The sequence below is a fragment of the Myxine glutinosa genome, chromosome 1, assembly GCF_964187855.1.
Source record: "Myxine glutinosa chromosome 1, kmMyxGlut1.1, whole genome shotgun sequence".
NCBI classification, from domain to species: domain Eukaryota; kingdom Metazoa; phylum Chordata; class Myxini; order Myxiniformes; family Myxinidae; genus Myxine; species Myxine glutinosa.
In genome coordinates this window covers 209,071,274-209,089,797 of record NC_136261.1, presented here as the reverse complement: position 1 = coordinate 209,089,797, position 18,524 = coordinate 209,071,274, and the positions used below count along the sequence as shown (strand labels likewise).

The 18,524-nt window shown below is 42.9% G+C and overlaps 1 protein-coding gene across 1 annotated transcript; it reads left to right on the top strand.

Moving 5' to 3' along the window:
* Window positions 1-678: 678 nt before the first annotated feature.
* Window positions 679-15,520, top strand: LOC144889778 (uncharacterized). Its single transcript, XM_078770978.1, has 9 exons — window positions 679-2,021; window positions 5,674-5,740; window positions 6,025-6,117; window positions 7,847-7,884; window positions 10,946-11,012; window positions 11,311-11,403; window positions 11,643-11,735; window positions 14,657-14,748; window positions 14,974-15,520. The coding sequence occupies exons 1-9, from the start codon at window positions 1,986-1,988 to the stop codon at window positions 15,103-15,105; spliced, it is 711 nt and encodes a 236-aa protein (XP_078627104.1). The 5' UTR covers window positions 679-1,985; the 3' UTR covers window positions 15,106-15,520.
* The last annotated feature ends 3,004 nt before the right edge of the window (window positions 15,521-18,524 follow it).

The window sequence follows — 18,524 nt, the reverse complement described above, 5'->3', positions numbered from 1 at the left end:
TGCGAAAGATGATGGGAATAGAGTCTGTGATTGATGCTGTGAAGAGGAACAGGTTGAGATGGTTTGGTCATGTGTTGAGGAAGGATGAAAGTGACTGGTTGAGAAGAGTGATGGAAATGAATGTAGAAGGAAGCAGAGGACGGGGAAGACCGAAAAAGACTTGGCTAAAGATGGTGGAAGAAGAAATGCGGGCAAGGGGGTTAACAAGGAGAGATGCAGAAAATAGGGCAAAATGGAGAAGATTGTCATGGGGACCGCAAGGCTAACCCCCGCTCTAGCAGGGAAAATGGCCTTTAAAATGCATGTTGTTGTTGTTGTTGTTACGGGAATTACCTTTTTTTTTTTTTTTTGTATACAAGATCGAGGCTCGGGTAAGAAACCAACAAAAATCACAAAAAAAACTGACACACAAAACATACAATAAAGGGAGCGGGAGACAAAATTGGCAGAAAGAGGGAAGCACAGAAGTACAACAGCAGAGAAAAGCGACAACGGAAGATCAACTCCGTCGGAGGGTGGGGGCTTGGGGGGGAGGAAGCATGGAAAGGTGGGGGTGGGGGGTGGGAAAGGTATAAAACACATGGACACTGCTAGAACTTCCAGGAAAGAAAGAAGTCGGTATTTCAAAAAAAAGTGGATCTGGGGTGACTTGACGGGGGTAGAAGAGATCAAGGTTTTGGATGGGGGAAGATAAGAGAGGGTGGTGAACAGCTGTTTTAAAGACATGGAGGGAGGAGTGGAATTGAAGAGAGTGAGGGAGTTTGTTCCAGATGTGGGAGTAAAGAGGAATAAAGGAGTGAAGGTGAGAAGAGAGTCTAGATTTTGGCAGTTTAACCATAAGAGGGTTGCTGGCAGATCTTGTGCGACCTGCAGGAATATTTGGGGGACAGAGCACAGAGAGAGCTGGGGGAGCAAGGCCAGATAGGAGTCGGCAGAAGACAGAAAGACCACCAACCTGCCTGCGGTGAGTGAATGAAAGGTCCTCGGAGTCAGCTTCATCGCGGGAGATTCCAATGATTCTGAAAGGTTTGGTTTCAACAGCGTGAAGCCGCGCTGAATGTGAGGCAGGAGCACCAGCCCAGAGGGGAGAACAGTATTCCATTGAGCTGCGGATGAAAGCGTTGTATGTGGTGAGGAGCTCAGGTGTGCCAAGGAAGGACTTCACACGATAAAAAGCTAATCATGTGTGTTTGTGGTTTTTAATATTTTACCAGCATGGCTCTGCCACTGTTAGACTTTGTCTCGTTTCACAGTAACTGCAGACTGCGATGCAATTACATACGTTGATGTTTAAAGTTTCTGTTACATCTTATGGTCAGATGTGTGAGCCACACATGGACAGATGGCAGATGTCAAATGTCAGATGTGTCAGATGATGTTAGATGTGTGATTAACGAGCTTTTTAAAAATACATCATTGATTCATATTTAGAGTGGAAAACATTTATTTCCCCATTTGCATCATCCTGAGTTTAAAGCCTGTTGGTTTTCATTGTTTTATCCTCTCCGATAATACGTGCATATCTTGTTTATAGCTTCAGTCAGCTAACACCATGCAGTTTTGGTATACCGTCCACCAATCCATTGACGAGCAATTTTTGCAGAGCAGCTGAGGCCATCTATTTTCCACATCCGTGTGGAGTGGGGCTAGAATTATGAGGTTGCAATAAATAGGAGATGTACTGTTCATAAGGGAACATAAGGTAGGGGAGAGTGTAGAGGAGATGGGTATCTTCTCTGATATGCAGCACGTTGCTGCGGGTTACATCATTCCTGTAGGTTGGGACAGGCATTTGTAATTTGTTCAGGGTGCCGATGATAACGCAAACCTACTCTTCATTGTAAGACACCGTGGGATATTTGCTCAGCATGGCTTTTATATTTACAGCGTGGCTCTTAGATGTTCTGATGTACATCAAAGATATTGCAAACAATGGGGTTCAAAAGTTAACTTCCTGATCTTTTCCTCCAACCTATCCCAAAGCGATGAAATGGTACCAGTGGCGGCGTCAGGAAAACGAGGTGAGATGTCCATCCGAACGACTCTGCCATAATTATCCCGTCCTCCAGGTAGCGGGAGATGGGTTTTGCGTGTGTGTGCAGGTTTGCTTGTGCCTCCTGGTTATAACTTTTTTGAAACCATAAATTGAGCTTTTGTCATCAAATTTTCAAAAAGCCTTTATTGTGAGATTATGGACAACACTCATTAAAAATAGGAGCACGGGTCCTGAAACTCACATCCATCAGCAGCAACTGTCAATGACGTCATCAAGTTTTGCTGCTGATGCAATGCCCTCTGAAGGTAAGGGCAGGTATTCTTTGCGTTTTAGGCCTGATTTCAACCAGTTAATGAGCGCAGAAGTTGATGCTGTCAATGCACCTTCGCTAAGCATCAGATATGAAGCATGTTGTCATGTTTCATCAAAATCATATCTTTGGTTCCCCGAAAATGACTGAAGTGTTTACAGACTCTCTGACTTTGGCTTTTGACTTTGGCTTTCACTCACTCTCTGGCTGACTGACTTACCAATGGACTCTGCTCAATCACATAAGCTCACCGGACTGAAGTCCAGGTGAGCTAATTATGTTGCAGTTTTCCTCCGTGGCATGAAGTGAAAAGTGGGGTTAAGCAATTTGTTCAGTTTGTCTGTCTGTCCACAACGTCAGTTTATGATCGAGGAACAAGTTAATCCCAATCGAACGTTATATTTTGAACACGAGTTGCAACATGAATAAGAAACTGAACATGTAATTTAACAGGACTTTGGCTCCGAATTTGTCTTGATCGCTCATGTGCTGAGTGGAGTGAGATCATATTGTCACTCTGCCTGTCTGGCAGTCAAATAGAATTGAAAACAATTTAATCATCAAACTTACTGTTTTTGAGGATGTCAGAAAGGATACAAACAAGCACAAATAACTTATTAACTCATGACATAACTAATATAATATAATAACTAATATATAATGTAATAACTAATGATCATAATATTACTCATAATAATATATAATATAATAACTAATATAACTAATAACAAATAACTAACGTGTTAACTAAGGTGGTGTGAAAGACGCTGCATCAACGGTGGTAAACTTCCAAAAAAATCTACAACTTTTAAAATCTTTTTTATCTTTTTAAAAACTTTTACTTTGTTTCAATTGAAAATATATATTTGAACACTGGAGAACACAAATCGCCCTTTTGGCCACTTTCAAAAACCTTTCCTTTAGCAGTAATTGGACAAAATATTACAGCATTTTACATCATCTTGACCAATCCAATTTGCCGCTTCCAGCCCATGTCCACGTCCTTTTTTCTCAAGAAAGCATGGCGAAAGTATTCTATGAACTCTCCAGTTGTTTTTTAAGCTGTTGTTTTCATATAGTTTCGTTCGAGTACAAATCAGATGCGGATGGGCTTTTCATTTTAAGATACATTTTTAGTTTTTTTCACTTTTATTGCTTGAGCTGTAACAAAATTAAGTTCGTCCTGTTAGCCAGTTCGTCTTGTTTGTTTCAGAATGTTTCATGTTCATTTCTATTGATCTTCACACCTTTTCACCGAAAGGACTATTGTAATCGATCTGGACGTCAGTGAGTGTGTCCACGCACAGATCTACCTTGATATAGATCGTTTACTCTCAGCCATTCCTGAAGGGATGAGAGAGTCTATTGTCGTCTATCTGTCAGTCAGTGAGTGTAACTTCGTACAGAGATTTACTTTTGAAATAATAATTAATTATATCGTATAATTATCTAGTGGTTGGTGTTATCTATCGTATATTATGATATCGTATATTATCGATATCGTGTCGATAGAATTATCTATCGCATAATTATCTATAAGCCTGGTGTTGCCTTAGCGGTTCGGGTGCAGGCTTGGGATCATAGGATCCTGGATTCGAATCCCGATCTATCGCTGAATTAACGTCAGGGGGGTTGACTCAGCCTGTCATCCTTCCGAGGTCGGCAAATTGAGTACCAGCTTGCTGGGATGAATGATCACGGTGTGTACCCCGATTTAGAATAGGTACACCATATACCTGCGCATCATAAGAGGCGACCAAGGGTTGGCGTCAGGAAGGGCATCCTGCCATAAAAACATTGCCTCAAACAGGGAACCATGAGGTCATGGGGCCCGCAAGGCTAACCCCCGCTCTCGTGGGGAAAAATGGCGTCAAAACGATCATTCATTCATATTTCATTCAATTATCTATGATTATATGATATAACTAGCACAGCACCTGGTAGCGAGCATACCTCCGCCTGGTGAACAGTTTACGTTTTGTATCCCACTGATAGGCCGGATCTGGATTCGGACCTGAACCAAAATCTAATCGGCTTGTTCTTGTCACCTAACCAACTCGTTCCTCCATGTTTATTCATAACTCGTCCATAACTTTTTTAAATATCAGGTTATATATCAGTTTTAACCCGATCTATCAATGGTGAAGCATCACTTAGAAAAATTAAATAATTCTCATATCCGAATCCATTTTCAGATATTCACCAAAATCGAATCCATTAGTCCTTGTCACACACACAACCTGTCTACCAAGGTTCATCCAAATCCGTCGATAACTTTTTGAGATATCCTGCTATGTATCATTTTTGGCCCAATCTCCCAATGGTGAAGAATCACATAAAAAATTGTAGTAGCCGGATCCGAATCTGGATCTTCACCAAAATCTAATCATTTCATCCTTGTCACATACGCTACCTCTCTGCCAGGTTTCGTCCGAATCCGGCCACAACGTTTTTTGAGATACTTGTTCACAAACAGACAGACAGACAGAGGTGAAAACATAACCTCCATCAACCTTTGGTCGCGGAGGTAATAATATTTCCCCGTCTCCCTCACCTCTTTTTGTCTGTTAGTTGCCGGTTAGTTTGTTCCTTTCCTGTTTCGTCCCCGCTTTTCCCCTTCCCATTCTAGCTGTGTTACATTCAGTTTGTCTACAAAATTGTACATACTTTTCTGCAAGTGCATGATGGTCTGTGGACCAATATACAATATAATCAATGTAGATTTTTTAAAAATAGGGGCAATACCCCCATGGCACTCACCTGGTAGAATAAGACAGTATTCTACACTGACTAAAGGTATTTTAAACAGTATCACAGTATTTTAAGCCAATTTCAATGGTTGCTTGGAGACAGGGCAGCATGTACAATCATATACTAAAGTAATCATAAGACTTTAAACAAGCAAACAAAAAAAATACCTATTTAAGGGGGTTAACCCTCCCTCCCCTCCTTCCCTCCATGACTACCTTAGGGCCTGATTTTTTTTTTAATTCCGTGAACAAGCTTTGATACATCACGGGTGATGAAGGTTGTGATCAAGTTTCATCGAAATAGTATGTGTAGTTTCAGAGGAAAAAGCAAATTCCTATTTTAGGGGATGGAGGGGTCAAACTTGGATCCACTTTGATCACGGTAGTCCCCCGAAGACCTCGACAAACTTGAGTTGCAGCATCCGAAATATCATTTGTGCCAAGTTTCGTCACAATCACAACAGCAGTTTTGGAGAAGAAGTTGCAAGTGTTTACGGACTGACGGATGGACGACGCGCCATCGCATAGGCTGACCGGAACTACGTTCCAGATGAGCTATAAAAAAAACATGCCAAGAAAGGTGTGCAGTGTCGTGATTTGTGTGCGTGTCTTTGCAGTTGGTGCACAGCCCACCACCTTTGGAAACGGATGCATCCTGTCTGCTGAGTACCGCAGCTCAACCAGGTATCGTATCGAGTTATTTGCATTCAGAAAATTCAGGTTGCACTTTTTATCATTTATTCCTTAAAAATAATCTCAAACCCTTTTGACGTTTTCTTTTGCAGGCATAAAATTTCTTTTTGTTTTATTATTTCAGTGCTTTCTCAAGATCGTGTTGAAAATATGTTGATGAGGAAACATTGGCTCCAAAGACGAATACATTTTTTAAGAGAATGTGTCTCCGGTCATTGTGCATTTTCCCGTCGATGAGATAGTTTTCTCCATTTTTGTTCAACCCCGTCCCAAAGACTGCAACATCGGTGATAAGAACCACTCCACTCTGGCAAAACGCAACTTTGAACTAAAACCGGCAGCCCTGATTCACGACTGTTCATTTGAAGGTACCGTTCATTTCTTACACCCACTCGTACACTCTCTATTGGTTTTTATTCTTTGTTACGTGAATAACCTTCTTTGTTTTTTTTTTGGATACAAGATCGAGGCTCGGGTAAGAATCCAACAAAAATCACAAAAAAAAACTGACACAGAAAACATACAATAAAGGGAGCGGGAGACAAAATTGGCAGAAAGAGGGAAGCACAGAAGTACAACAGCAGAGAATAGGGACAACGGAAGATCAACTCCGTCGGACGGTGGGGGCTTGGGGGGGAGGAAGCATAGAAAGGTGGGGGGGGGGGGGGTGGTAAAGGTATAAAACACATGGACACTGTTAGAACTTCCAGGAAAGAAAGAAGTCGGTATTTCAAAAAAAAAGTGGATCTGGGGTGAATAGACGGGGGTAGAAGAGATCAAGGTTTTGGATGGGGGAAGATAAGAGAGGGTGGTGAACAGCTGTTTTAAAGACCTGGAGGGAGGAGTGGGATTGAAGAGAGTGAGGGAGTTTGTTCCAGGGATGGGAGTAATGAGGAATAAAGGAGTGAAGGTGAGAAGAGAGTCTAGATTTTGGCAGTTTAACCATAAGAGGGTTGCTGGCAGATCTTGTGCGACCTGCAGGAATATTTGGGGGACAGAGCACAGAGAGAGCTGGGGGAGCAAGGCCAGATAGGAGTCGGCAGAAGACAGAAAGACCACCAACCTGCCTGCGGTGAGTGAATGAAAGGTCCTCGGAGTCAGCTTCATCGCGGGAGATTCCAATGATTCTGAAAGCTTTGGTTTCAACAGCGTGAAGCCGAGCTAGGTGTGAGGCAGGAGCACCGGCCTAGAGGGGAGAACAGTTTTTCATTGAGCTGCGGATGAAAGCCTTGTATGTGGTGAGGAGCTCAGGTGTGCCAAGTAAGAACTTCACACGATAAAAAGCTAATCATGTGTGTTTGTGGTTTATAATATTTTACAAGCCTGGCTACGCTGCTGTTAGAGTTTGTCTCGTTTTACAGTAACTGCAGACTGCGATGCAATTACATACGTTGATGTTTAAAGTTTCTGTTACATCTTATGGTCAGATGTGTGAGCCACACATGGACAGATGTCAGATGTGGTCAGATGTGTCAGATGTGTGATTATCGAGTTTTAAAAAAATACATCATTGATTCATATTTGGAGTGGAAAACATTTATTTCCCCATTTGCATCATCCTGAGTTTAAAGCCTGTTGGTTTTCATTGTTTTATCCTCTCCGATAATACGTGCATATCTTGTTTATAGCTTCAGTCAGCTAACACCATGCAGTTTTGGTATACCGTCCACCAATCCATTGACGAGCAATTTTTGCAGAGCAGCTGAGGCCATCTATTTTACACATACGTATGGATTGGGGCGAGAATGTATGGAGTGGGGCTAGAATTATAAGGTTGCAATAAATAGGAGATGTACTGTTCATAAGGGAACATAAGGTAGGGTAGAGGGTAGAGGAGAAGGGTATCTTCTCTGATATGCAGCACGTTGCTGCGGGTTACATCATTCCTGTAGGTTGGGACAGGGATTTGTATTTTGTTCAGGATGCCGATGATAACGCAAACCTACTCTTCATTGTAAGACACTGTGGGATATTTGCTCAGCATGGCTTTTATATTTACAGCGTGGCTCTTAGATGTTCTGATGTACATCAAAGATATTGCAAACAATGGGGTTCAAAAGTTAACTTCCTGATCTTCTCCTCCAACCTATCCCAAAGCGATGAAATGGTACCAGTGGCGTCGTCAGGAAAACGAGGTGAGATATCCATCCGAACGACTCTGCCATAATTATCCCGTCCTCCAGGTAGCGGGAGATGGGTTTTGCGTGTGTGTGCAGGTTTGCTTGTGCCTCCTGGTTATAACTTTTTTGAAACCATAAATTGAGCATTTGTCATCAAATTTTCAAAAAGCCTTTATTGTGAGATTATGGACAACACTCATTAGAAATAGGAGCACGGGTCCTGAAACTCACATACGTCAGCAGCAATCGCCAATGACGTCATCAAGTTTTGCTGCTGATGCAATGCCCTCTGTCGGTAAGGGCAGGTATTTTTTTGCGTTTTCGGCCTGATTTCAACCAGTTAATGAGCGCAGATGTTGATGCTGTCAATGCACCTTCGTTAAGCATCAGATATGAAGGATGAGGTCAAGTTTCATCAAAATCATATGTTTGGTTCAACCGAAAATGACTGAAGTGTTTACAGACTCTGACTTTGGCTCTTGACTTTAGCTTTCACTCACTCTCTGGCTGACTGACTTACCAATGGACTCTGCTCAATCACATAAGCTCACTGGATTGAAGTCCAGGTGAGCTAATTATGTTACATTTTTATTCCGTGGCATGAAGTGAAAAGTGGGCTTAAGCAATTTGTTCAGTTTGTCTGTCTGTCCACAACGTCAGTTTATGATCGAGGAACAAGTTAATCCCAATCGAACGTTATATTTTGAACACGAGTTGCAACATGAATCAGAAACTGAACATGTAATTTAACAGGACTTTGGCTCCGAATTTGTCTTGATCGCTCATGTGCTGAGTGGAGTGAGATCATATTGTCACTCTGCCTGTCTGGCAGTCAAATAGAATTGAAAAGAATTGAATCATCAAACTTACTGTTTTTGAGGATGTCAGAAAGGACACAAACAAGCACAAATAACTAATTAAGGAAGAACAGAACTAATATAATATAATAATTAATATATAATATAATAACTAATAACAATAATATTACTCATAATAATATATAATATAATAACTCATATAACTAATAACAAATAACTAACGTGTTAACTAATGTGGTGTGAAAGACGCTGCATCAACGGTGGTAAACTTCCCAAAAAATTCTTCAACTTTTAAAATATTTTTCATCATTTTTGAAAACTTTTACTTTGTTTCAATTGAAAATACTAGGGCATGCCCGTACTATATATATATCTAAAATTATATCCCCCCCCCCTCTATTTACATGAAATGGTTTGGTCCATTCGCAAAGCCAAAGCGAACGGCTTGTGAGTACGGTGACAATCCCCCCCCTCTATTTACATGAAATGGTTTGGTCCAAAGCGAACGGCTTGCAAGTACGGTGACAATCCCCCCCCCTCTATTTACATGAAATGGTTTGGTCCAAAGCGAACGGCTTGCGAGTACGGTGACAATCCCCCCCCCCCCCCCCTCTATTTACATGAAATGGTTTGGTCCAAAGCGAACGGCTTGCGGAGTTTGGTAAAGAAATCGCCATAGCGTGCACAAATGCGCAGGAAAGCGAAAGAATCGCAAATTAGTTTTAATTAGTTTTAAAACATAGTTTAATGCCAACATAGCGGCAACATAGTTTGCCAACGTGAAATAAATGAATACGCTCTCAAATGTGCCGTCCGAGGCAGAGTCTGTTCGCCACGTTCGGCACACGTGATAGCTCGCTGCTCTCTGATTGGTTGAATCGTTTTTTGGACATAGCTCGGTAACTACTTCTCCGATTAATATGAAACCTTGAAAAGGCACATCCTCGGGTCCCCAGCAATATACCTGGCAAGTTTAAAGTATATCGGACCCGTGGTTGTCGAGAAACACAGACATACATACACACAGAGATTACTGGAATTATAGATAGACTAGGGCATGCCCGTACTATATATAAGCTAGGACGTGCCCGTACGTGGGTGCCCGTTCCTTGCCAAAAAAAAAAAAAAAAAAATTTGTGTAGGGGTGTGTGTGTGTAAACATCCTAGGGCGTGCCCGTACGTGGGTGCAAAAAAACATGCGTGCAAACAACAACAACAAAAAAAAACTTTGAAACCACGTGGCAGTAACGACCACAGAACCCCCCCCCTCTATTTACATGAATGGTTTGGTCCATTCGCAACGACCACAGAACCCCCCCCCCTCTATTTACATGAAATGGTTTGGTCCAAAGCGAACGGCTTGCGGTGTTTGGTAAAGAAATCGCCATAGCTCGGTAACTACTTGTCCGATTAATTTAAAACCTTGAAAAGGCACATCCTCGGGTCCCCAGCAATATACCTGGCAAGTTTCAAGTATATCGGACCGGTAGTTGTCGAGAAACAGTTGTCAGCTCGTAACGCGCTCAGCTCCGCTCGCGCTCACATCGGCCACGCCTACGCAACAAAGCGTTCTGTGATTGGCTGCCGGAAGTGAAGTCTTCACTGTCCGGAAGTTCGCAAATCGCAGTTAGGATGAATCGTTTTAATTTAATCGCAGTTTGAATTCGTTTTAAAACATAGTTTAACGGCAACATAGTTTTCCAACGTGAAATAAATGAATACGCTGTCAAATGTGCCGTCCGAGGCAGAGTCTGATCGCCACGTTCGGCACACGTGATAGCTCGCTGCTCTCTGATTGGTTGAAGCGTTTTTTGGACATAGCTCGGTAAGTACTTCTCCGATTAATTTAAAACCTTGAAAAGGCACATCCTCGGGTCCCCAGCAATATACCTGGCAAGTTTCAAGTATATCGGACCCGTGGTTGTCGAGAAACAGCGGTCACAGACACACAGACACACAGACACACAGACACACAGACACACAGAGATTGCTGGAATTATAGATAGATATATTTGAACACTGGAGAACACAAATCGTCCTTTTTGCCACTTTCAAAAACCTTTCCTTTGGCAGTAATTGGACAAAATATTACAGCATTTTACATCATCTTGACCAATCCAATTTGCTGCTTACAGCCCATGTCCATGTCCTTTTTTCTCAAGAAAGCATGGCGAAAGTATTCTATGAACTCTCTAGTTGTTTTTAAAGCTGTTGCCAAGAAGGGTGTGCAATGTCGTAATTTGTGTGCGTCTCTGCAGTTGGTGCACAGCCCACCACCTTTGGAAACGGATGCATCCTGTCTGCTGAGTACCCCAGCTCAACCAGGTATGATATCGAGTTATTTGCATTCAGAAAAAAAGGAAAAAACAGGCATCAGGTTGCACTTTGTGTCATTTATTCCTTAAAAATAATCTCAAACTCTTTTGAAGTTTTCTTTTGCAGGCCTAAAATTTCTCTGTTTTCTCATTTCAACGCTTTCTCAAGATCGTATTGAAAATATGTTGATGAGGAAACATTGGCTCCAAAGACGAATACATTTTTTAAGAGAATGTGTCTCTGGTCGCTGTGCAATTTCCCGTCGATGACATAGTTTTCTCCATTTTTGTTCAACCCCGTCCCAAAGACTGCAACATCGGTGACATGAACCACTCCAATCTGGCAAAATCCAACTTGAAACTCAAAGCAGCAGCCCTGATTCACGACAGTTCAGCTGGAGGTACTGTTCATTTCTGACACCCACTCGTACACTCTCTATTGGTTTTTATTCTTTGTTACGTGCATTACTTTTTTTCTTCTTTTTTTTGTTTACAAGATTGTATTGAAAATATGTTGATGGATGAGGAAACATTGGCTCCAAAGGCGAACACATTTTTTAAGAGAATGTGTCTCTGGTCGCTGTGCAATTTCCCGTCGATGACATAGTTTTCTCCATTTTTGTTCAACCCCGTCCCAAAGACTGCAACATCGGTGTTATAAACCACTCCACTCCGGCAAAATCCAACTTTACACTCAAACCGGCAGCCCTGATCCACAACTGTTCCTCTGGAGGTACCGTTCATTTCTTACACCCACTTGTACACTCTCTATTGGTTTCTATTCTTTCTTTCGTGAATGACATTATCACAATTTTTATTGTTAATTTATCTAAGGCTTACATGGAGGAGTTCGTATTACACATATTTCACTGGTGTGCACACTCATTTTAAGCTGTCTAGCCTGGGTTTGAATTTTTTTCTTTCTTGGTATACAAGATTGAGGCTCGTGTAAGAGCTAACATTAATGACAAAAAAAACAAACGGACACATACAGTCACTTGAAAAATTAAGTACACCCCATGTACAGTTTTGGCTTTTTCAACATATTTCAACACACTGCTATTTGATCTTCATTTCAACAATATTGATAGATAAAGGTGATATAATATAACAAATATCATGAAACATTTCCATTTTGTCGTCCATTGTATAATTTAAATAAACATAAATGCAAATTTCGCATGTGGAAAAAGTAAGTACACCCTTGGCTCTAATAGGTGGTATTGCCCCCTTTGGCAGAAACAACCTCAAGTAGGCGTTTCTTATAACTGTCTACCAGTCTCTGACATCGACTCGGATAAATTTTTGCCCACTCCTCCATGCACAATTCTTTCAGCTGTGCGATGTTTGAGGGGTTTCTTGCATGCACAACCACCGTTTAGAGGCCATTTTTCCCCGCAAAGCGGGGGTTGGCCTTTTCGGGGACCGTGGTAGTTGTTGTTTTTTGGTCCCCTTTTTGAAGCAATGTTTTACGGCCGGATGCCCTTCCTGACGCCAACCCTTTTTGCCGCCTTCAACGACAAACAGGATAAACAGACAGTTTCTTGCATGCACAGCTCGTTTCAAATCCCCCCACAACATATCGATGGGATTTAGATCCGGGCTTTGACTTGGCCATTCCAGAACCCTCCATTTCTTTCTTTTCAGCCATTCCTTGGTGGATTTACTGGTATGCTTAGGGTCATTGTCATGTTGCAAGGTCCACCTTTGGTTGAGCTTCAACTCTCCAACAGATGGCCTCACATTATCCTCAGGCACCCTCTGGTACAATGAAGAATTCATAGTGGATTATATTATGGTGAGCTGCCCAGGCCCTGATGCAGCAAAGCTGCTCCAAACCATAATATTTCCACCACCATGCTTTACAGTTGGTATCAGGTTCTTGTGGTCAAATGCTGTCTTTGGTTTTCGCCAAACATGTCTTCTGGTACTGTGGCCAAATAGCTCTACCTTTGACTCATCTGTCCAGAGCACATTGTTCCAGAAGTGCTGGTCTTTGCCTAGGTGTTCATTGGCAAACTTTAGTCTTGCCCTGATGTTCTTTCTGGACAGCAAAGGTTTCCTCCTGGCACACCTCCCATGTAGATCAAATTTGTGCAGCCTCTTTCTAATGGTAGACTCGTGCACTTTGACATCAACAGTGGCAAGAGCTACCTGTAGGTCCCGTGATGACATTCTGGGGGTTCTTAGAGACTTCTTTCAGCATCTTGCGGTCTGCTCTCGGGCTGAATTTGCTGGGGCGGCCTGGCCTGAACAAGTTGGCAGTTGTTTGGAATCTTCTCCACTTGTCGATGATCTTCCGGACAGTCGAACGATTGATTTCAAATTGTTTGGAGATCTTTTTAAATCCCTTCCCAGACTCGTAGGAATATATAACCTTCTTTCTGAAGGCCTCAGAGAGCTCTTTTGATCTAGGCATGGTGATGCCGCACACTTCAACAACAAAGAGCAAACCAAACTAAATGTCTGAGGTTTAAATAAGACAGGTTCCTCCAAGATCCTCTCTAACGATGTTCTAATCATTTGCACCTGAGCTGGTGCACCTGATTCTAATTTTAGGTATTTGAAGTCGTGATAAATGTAGGGGTGTACTTACTTTTTCCACATGCGAAATTTGCATTCATGTTTATTTAAATCATACAATGGACTACAAAATGTAAATGTTTCATGATATTTGTTATATTATATCACCTTTATCTATCAATATTGTAGAAATGAAGATCAAATAGCTGTATGTTGAAATGTGTTGAAAAAGTCGCAATGAAAGAGTGAAGTTGAGCAGAGAGTCTTGATTTTGGCAGTTTCACCAGAAGAGGGTTGCTGGCAGATCTTGTGCGACCTGGAGGAGTATTTTGGGGGACAGAGCACAGACAGGGCTGGGGTGGGGGGGGGGGGGGCTCGGCCAGATAGGAGTCGGTAGAAGACAGAAAGACCACCAATTTCGACCCAGCTATGAAATGGCATTTTGGCGTTTCATGGGCAGGACGATACATCAATGTGTGTGCCGGCCCTTGGATGGACATTGAACTGGCATCACATCTGCCACCATTTATTGGTTGACATTGAAGATCCCGCAGTGTCCTTCGCGAAGAGTAGGCGAGCTATTGCACCCTCAGGCAATGATGCTGCCCTGCAGCCTTGGGTTGCATACAAACGAAGATCACTGGGAGGATGGAAAGATCGGTGTTTTTGCCTTGGATGACATTACAGGGGTGAGTGTGAAAAATAAAAAATGCATTTGGGATTTGGCCCCCCGCTCAAAGGATCACGAGCGATGTTCTTGGATGGGAACACCACACACATCGGTTTATCTGGATTATTTTGAACATTATGCTATTCGGCAAGTCACAATGTGTGCTGAAAGGGTTGTCTGCTTTTTGAGTTGTTCCACTCATACATACATAATTAGATCACATGACTGTGTGTAGATGACCTCATAAGGGACATTTGCACAATTCTTTACAGAATATTTCACCTTTAAAACACTGGAATGCAGATAAATGTTTTTTTTCTTAAAGCAAAACATTGTCTGATTTTTGCATTACAAATGTGTTGTTTAGTCATGCGGTGCATGCCCGTCTGCTAGACAAGATATAGCTGGCTGTTGCTCTTCTTTTAAGTGGTTATTTTACCTCAACTCACCCCTGCAAACAGGTGGTCGTCATCCGATGAGAGCAAATAAAAACATCCAGCAAGATGACTCTGGGTCCATCATGCCTGTGCCACTAAAGTTGGTGGATTACTTTGTACGTACTTACATCATCTTTGCCATCCACTTTGCCTTCACTCATTACATACCTGCCTGACTCAAAGGAACCAAGCAAACCGATTACTGTGCAAACCAGACCGCTCTACGTACATACACTGCATTCTTATATTTATGATGTACATGATGGTGATTTTTTTTTACTAATCCAAACTCTGATCTCCATCCATCATTATTTCCACCATGATCCCCACAACCTCTAAAGGCACATCCATCCTCCATCTACATGCAGCGCGTATCATCTTTGACCTTTCCTAGAAGCCCATGGTATTCACTGATCCAACGCTCACGACAGCAAGTGATGCTGCCAACGTGGCTGTTTCTGTACCAACTGTGACGTCCGACCGCAGAACTACATCACATCATGTCTTTCGCCGACTTCTACTCCACTTTCCTTGCATTATTTGGTCTGTGACACTTACTAGGTTCTCCTCCTTCATCATCACACATGCCCACACGGCCACATCACCTCAACCTTTTCCTCATCCCTTCTATCATTCATTGTAAAATAGGGAAAGATGATATTATTGATGGTTGGGATTACTCAAAGATAATCACTGCTATGATTTCTGGAGGAATGTAGACTCTACACTTTTTTGATACCTCACCAAACTGGCATACAGTTCCTCTGCACTGGCAGCTGTAATCATAAGGTTATCTGCAAACAACAATTCCAATGGCAAGCCTCTTCTTGCATGTGCATACAGTACATGGATTACTTCAATAAAGAGTACAGCAGATAGATGACAAAATTGTGCCTTTGATGATAAAACCAAGCCACTTGGCATGATGTAAGGAATATTAAATATATCCCGAGGGAATATTGTTGGCTATTGGGCCATTGCACATTTGTCCTGTGGCAGCCATTGCGGTGAAACTGATTGAAACCATAAACATAATGACACAAGCAATCCTGCTTCAAACTGTATACATCACGTTCATTCGATCTGAAAAATACCAAACAAAAAAGGCATTTTACATTAGGTCATGAAACATTAGGTGATGAAACTTCTATTGACGTTGGGTCATGAAACATATATCTTGACGATCATCATGACTTCGACAAATCATTAATTGCACAAATCGATCATCCATCTTACTATAATTCACCAAATGTCCGTCCGTCTGTCTGTCTGTCCGTCCGCTCCCAGGTACCGCAAAAACGGCTGAACCGATCGCAACGATACACCTCCATGCCCGTGGGATTCCCACGTGTGACCCCACTAGTATTCATAATACAATGTCCAACACAGTACAACGTTCATTATAAGAAACAACATTGATGCACAATGTCCACCATTTGTCCATAAAAGCATCACTTTTCCATTCATAAACTCACTTCTTTGGAAGGATGCTGGTAGGCCTATCTCTCGGTTTAGCAAACAAAAGCAGTTTAAGATGAACACTCTCTAAACTACATGGTCCAATTTCCTTCAAACTCTGCAAGCACTGTCTCCACAGATGACATATTTTTCTGGTCTACCCACCGAGTTAGAGACATCACGACTTTGAGATTGTTCCACACTCGTGTACACGTGGTCACATGACGTTGTTTGCATCGACCTCACAAAGTGTGTCACAAAAAAACATTATTCCCAAATATCATCCATTTTGATTTCCTCCATGAAACATCTTCCCCCCGATGGGGAATACACCTCATCTAGTCAGCTAGTTACCTTCTGCTGGATATATAACAGCAATCTTCGTGATTGGTCGCCGATACTCAGTTGACCATTCTGTGCCTTACTTTGACATTCCTGATTTTTTTCCGTCAGAACCAGGATAAACCTGGACAACACTCCACATATTCCACTTTCTTCTGACAGCATTTGCGTCAAAAAGCATGACCACATCCTCTTCATGAACATTTAGTCTCTCCACATTCCTCATTTTTGTGGCACCAACAATGGGAACATGTTTCTGGTCCAGCGTCTCCAAAGCGAATCGACTACCTTTTACACACACTCGACTCGATGCCTCGGATTGCGTGTCTCTCTGAAGGGTCCTTGAGGGACTTCACTCGATGCTCATCTGAGCAGCATATCGTTTGGGCACAGATACACTCCACCATCTGGGTAATTGGGAACATGGCCAATGGCACATTGGTTGGCTAGGTTTGCTACATTCAGGCATGTGTATAGCTCAAAGGGCGTTAAAACCTGATCTCCGATGGCCTTTCTCAGTGCAAACTTACAGCCTTTCACCAGGGATTCCGCAGAGCCATTCTGGTGTGACGCTGCTGGGGTGATAAACCTCCAATCCATACCTCGTTCTGCACAAAACTCTCAAAGTTGATCATCACTCCATCCCTTTATCTCTCTACATTATAAAAGAAAGTTTTTGTTTGTTTGTCTGCGCAAGCTAATCTCCTGAACGGTGAAAGATAGAAGGAAACCTCTCATATATAGGTTCTCAAAGTGGTCCCTACACGTGATCCAAACTCTGATCTCCATCCATCATTATTTCCACCATTATTACCCCCCAGTGGGCACTGGGAACTTTCAGGGGGGCGCTCGAGAGTCCACGGGTGGTAGGGGGGCACTGGCAATGATTTGGGGGGCACTGGCGATTTAGAGGAGCAGCGGTGATTTGGAGCACTCATTGGGCTTCCTGCAGTCTGAACAGGTTACCCAGCGCCATTCGGCAAATTGGCCATCCAATCAACGACCACATTCTTTCCCCCTTCGCATGGTTTTTATGATCCCATATTCGCTGATGTCGTGTCGGTATTTTCTTGTCCATACATGCTCATGCAACAAACATGATAGTGTGTGACACCAGCGAAATACTATTGCTTGCCACAACACTAATTTTTGTCACGTGGTGCCATTTCAACCAATCGGCTTGCAAGAATCTTTTTATGCAGGATATAATACTGTTGCAGTTTTAGAACCCACACTTTCTTTTAAATATCCCATCATTAAAAGGTTAAAGGTTGCACCCCAGAGTTAGGCCACAAGCAACACATAGGCCACCATAGGACTTCAGTTATTTCATTAGTATGTGTTTAGATAAGGCCGTGTTTCCAATAGTTGAATCTGCGTTGTGCCAATTAAATAAGAGTAGGTCCCCAATCCATTCATTTTGCAATCTCCCTCTCCAAGCGACGCCATTACACGCCCTCCAGTCTGCCCTATGGTTCGCCCAATTTGATACGCGCCTCTGCCAGCAGCGGCAGCCTTCGCTGCCCGTGCGCTCGCTCAACGCCGCCATAAGACACGCGGTGAGGCCCGAGAAAGGGAGCGGGACGCCAAGAAGAGGGTGTGGCCACATCATCCAGCCGTCAAAGGCGGAGCCGGTAAGCCCTCACCAGCCAACCAGGGCTGAAGGAACTTCTCCGACAGGCTTGGCTTTTGGGCTCGTGGAGCGTTTTGCTGGTCGAGATATATAAGCGAGCGCAAAGCCCTTTCAAGGACTGGTTGGAGGCGTGCGCGTTGTAACAGGACTCTTTCTGGACGAATGCGTTTTAATTGCTTTGCGAAGGGACTTTACCGGGAGAGCGCACCTTTGGCTTACTTCATGAGATATACGGCGCGCTGATTAAGAGGACTTTGGAGAGGGGGCGTTTGGCACGAGAGAGCACATATTACGTATGCAGCGTACCAGCTTCCCCCCCCGTTATATACATTGTCCGGACGCGTTCCACTATACGCGGAGCTGCCTGCCAGGTTTCGCCGCTGGACCAAAGCCTGGACTGGGGCCGACCGGAGCCTGGACCCAATCGCCGGACCTTCCACCCAACCATCTACAATCCCC

Excerpts from the sequence above, each read along its gene's own strand:
- LOC144889778 (XM_078770978.1), top strand. The coding sequence starts at position 1,986 with ATGAAATGGTACCAGTGGCGGCGTCAGGAAAACGAG. Across the intron at positions 11,404-11,642 it reads TCACGACAGTTCAGCTGGAG|ACTGCAACATCGGTGTTATA; the intron begins GTACTGTTCATT and ends CCCGTCCCAAAG. Across the intron at positions 11,736-14,656 it reads CCACAACTGTTCCTCTGGAG|GTGGTCGTCATCCGATGAGA; the intron begins GTACCGTTCATT and ends CCCTGCAAACAG.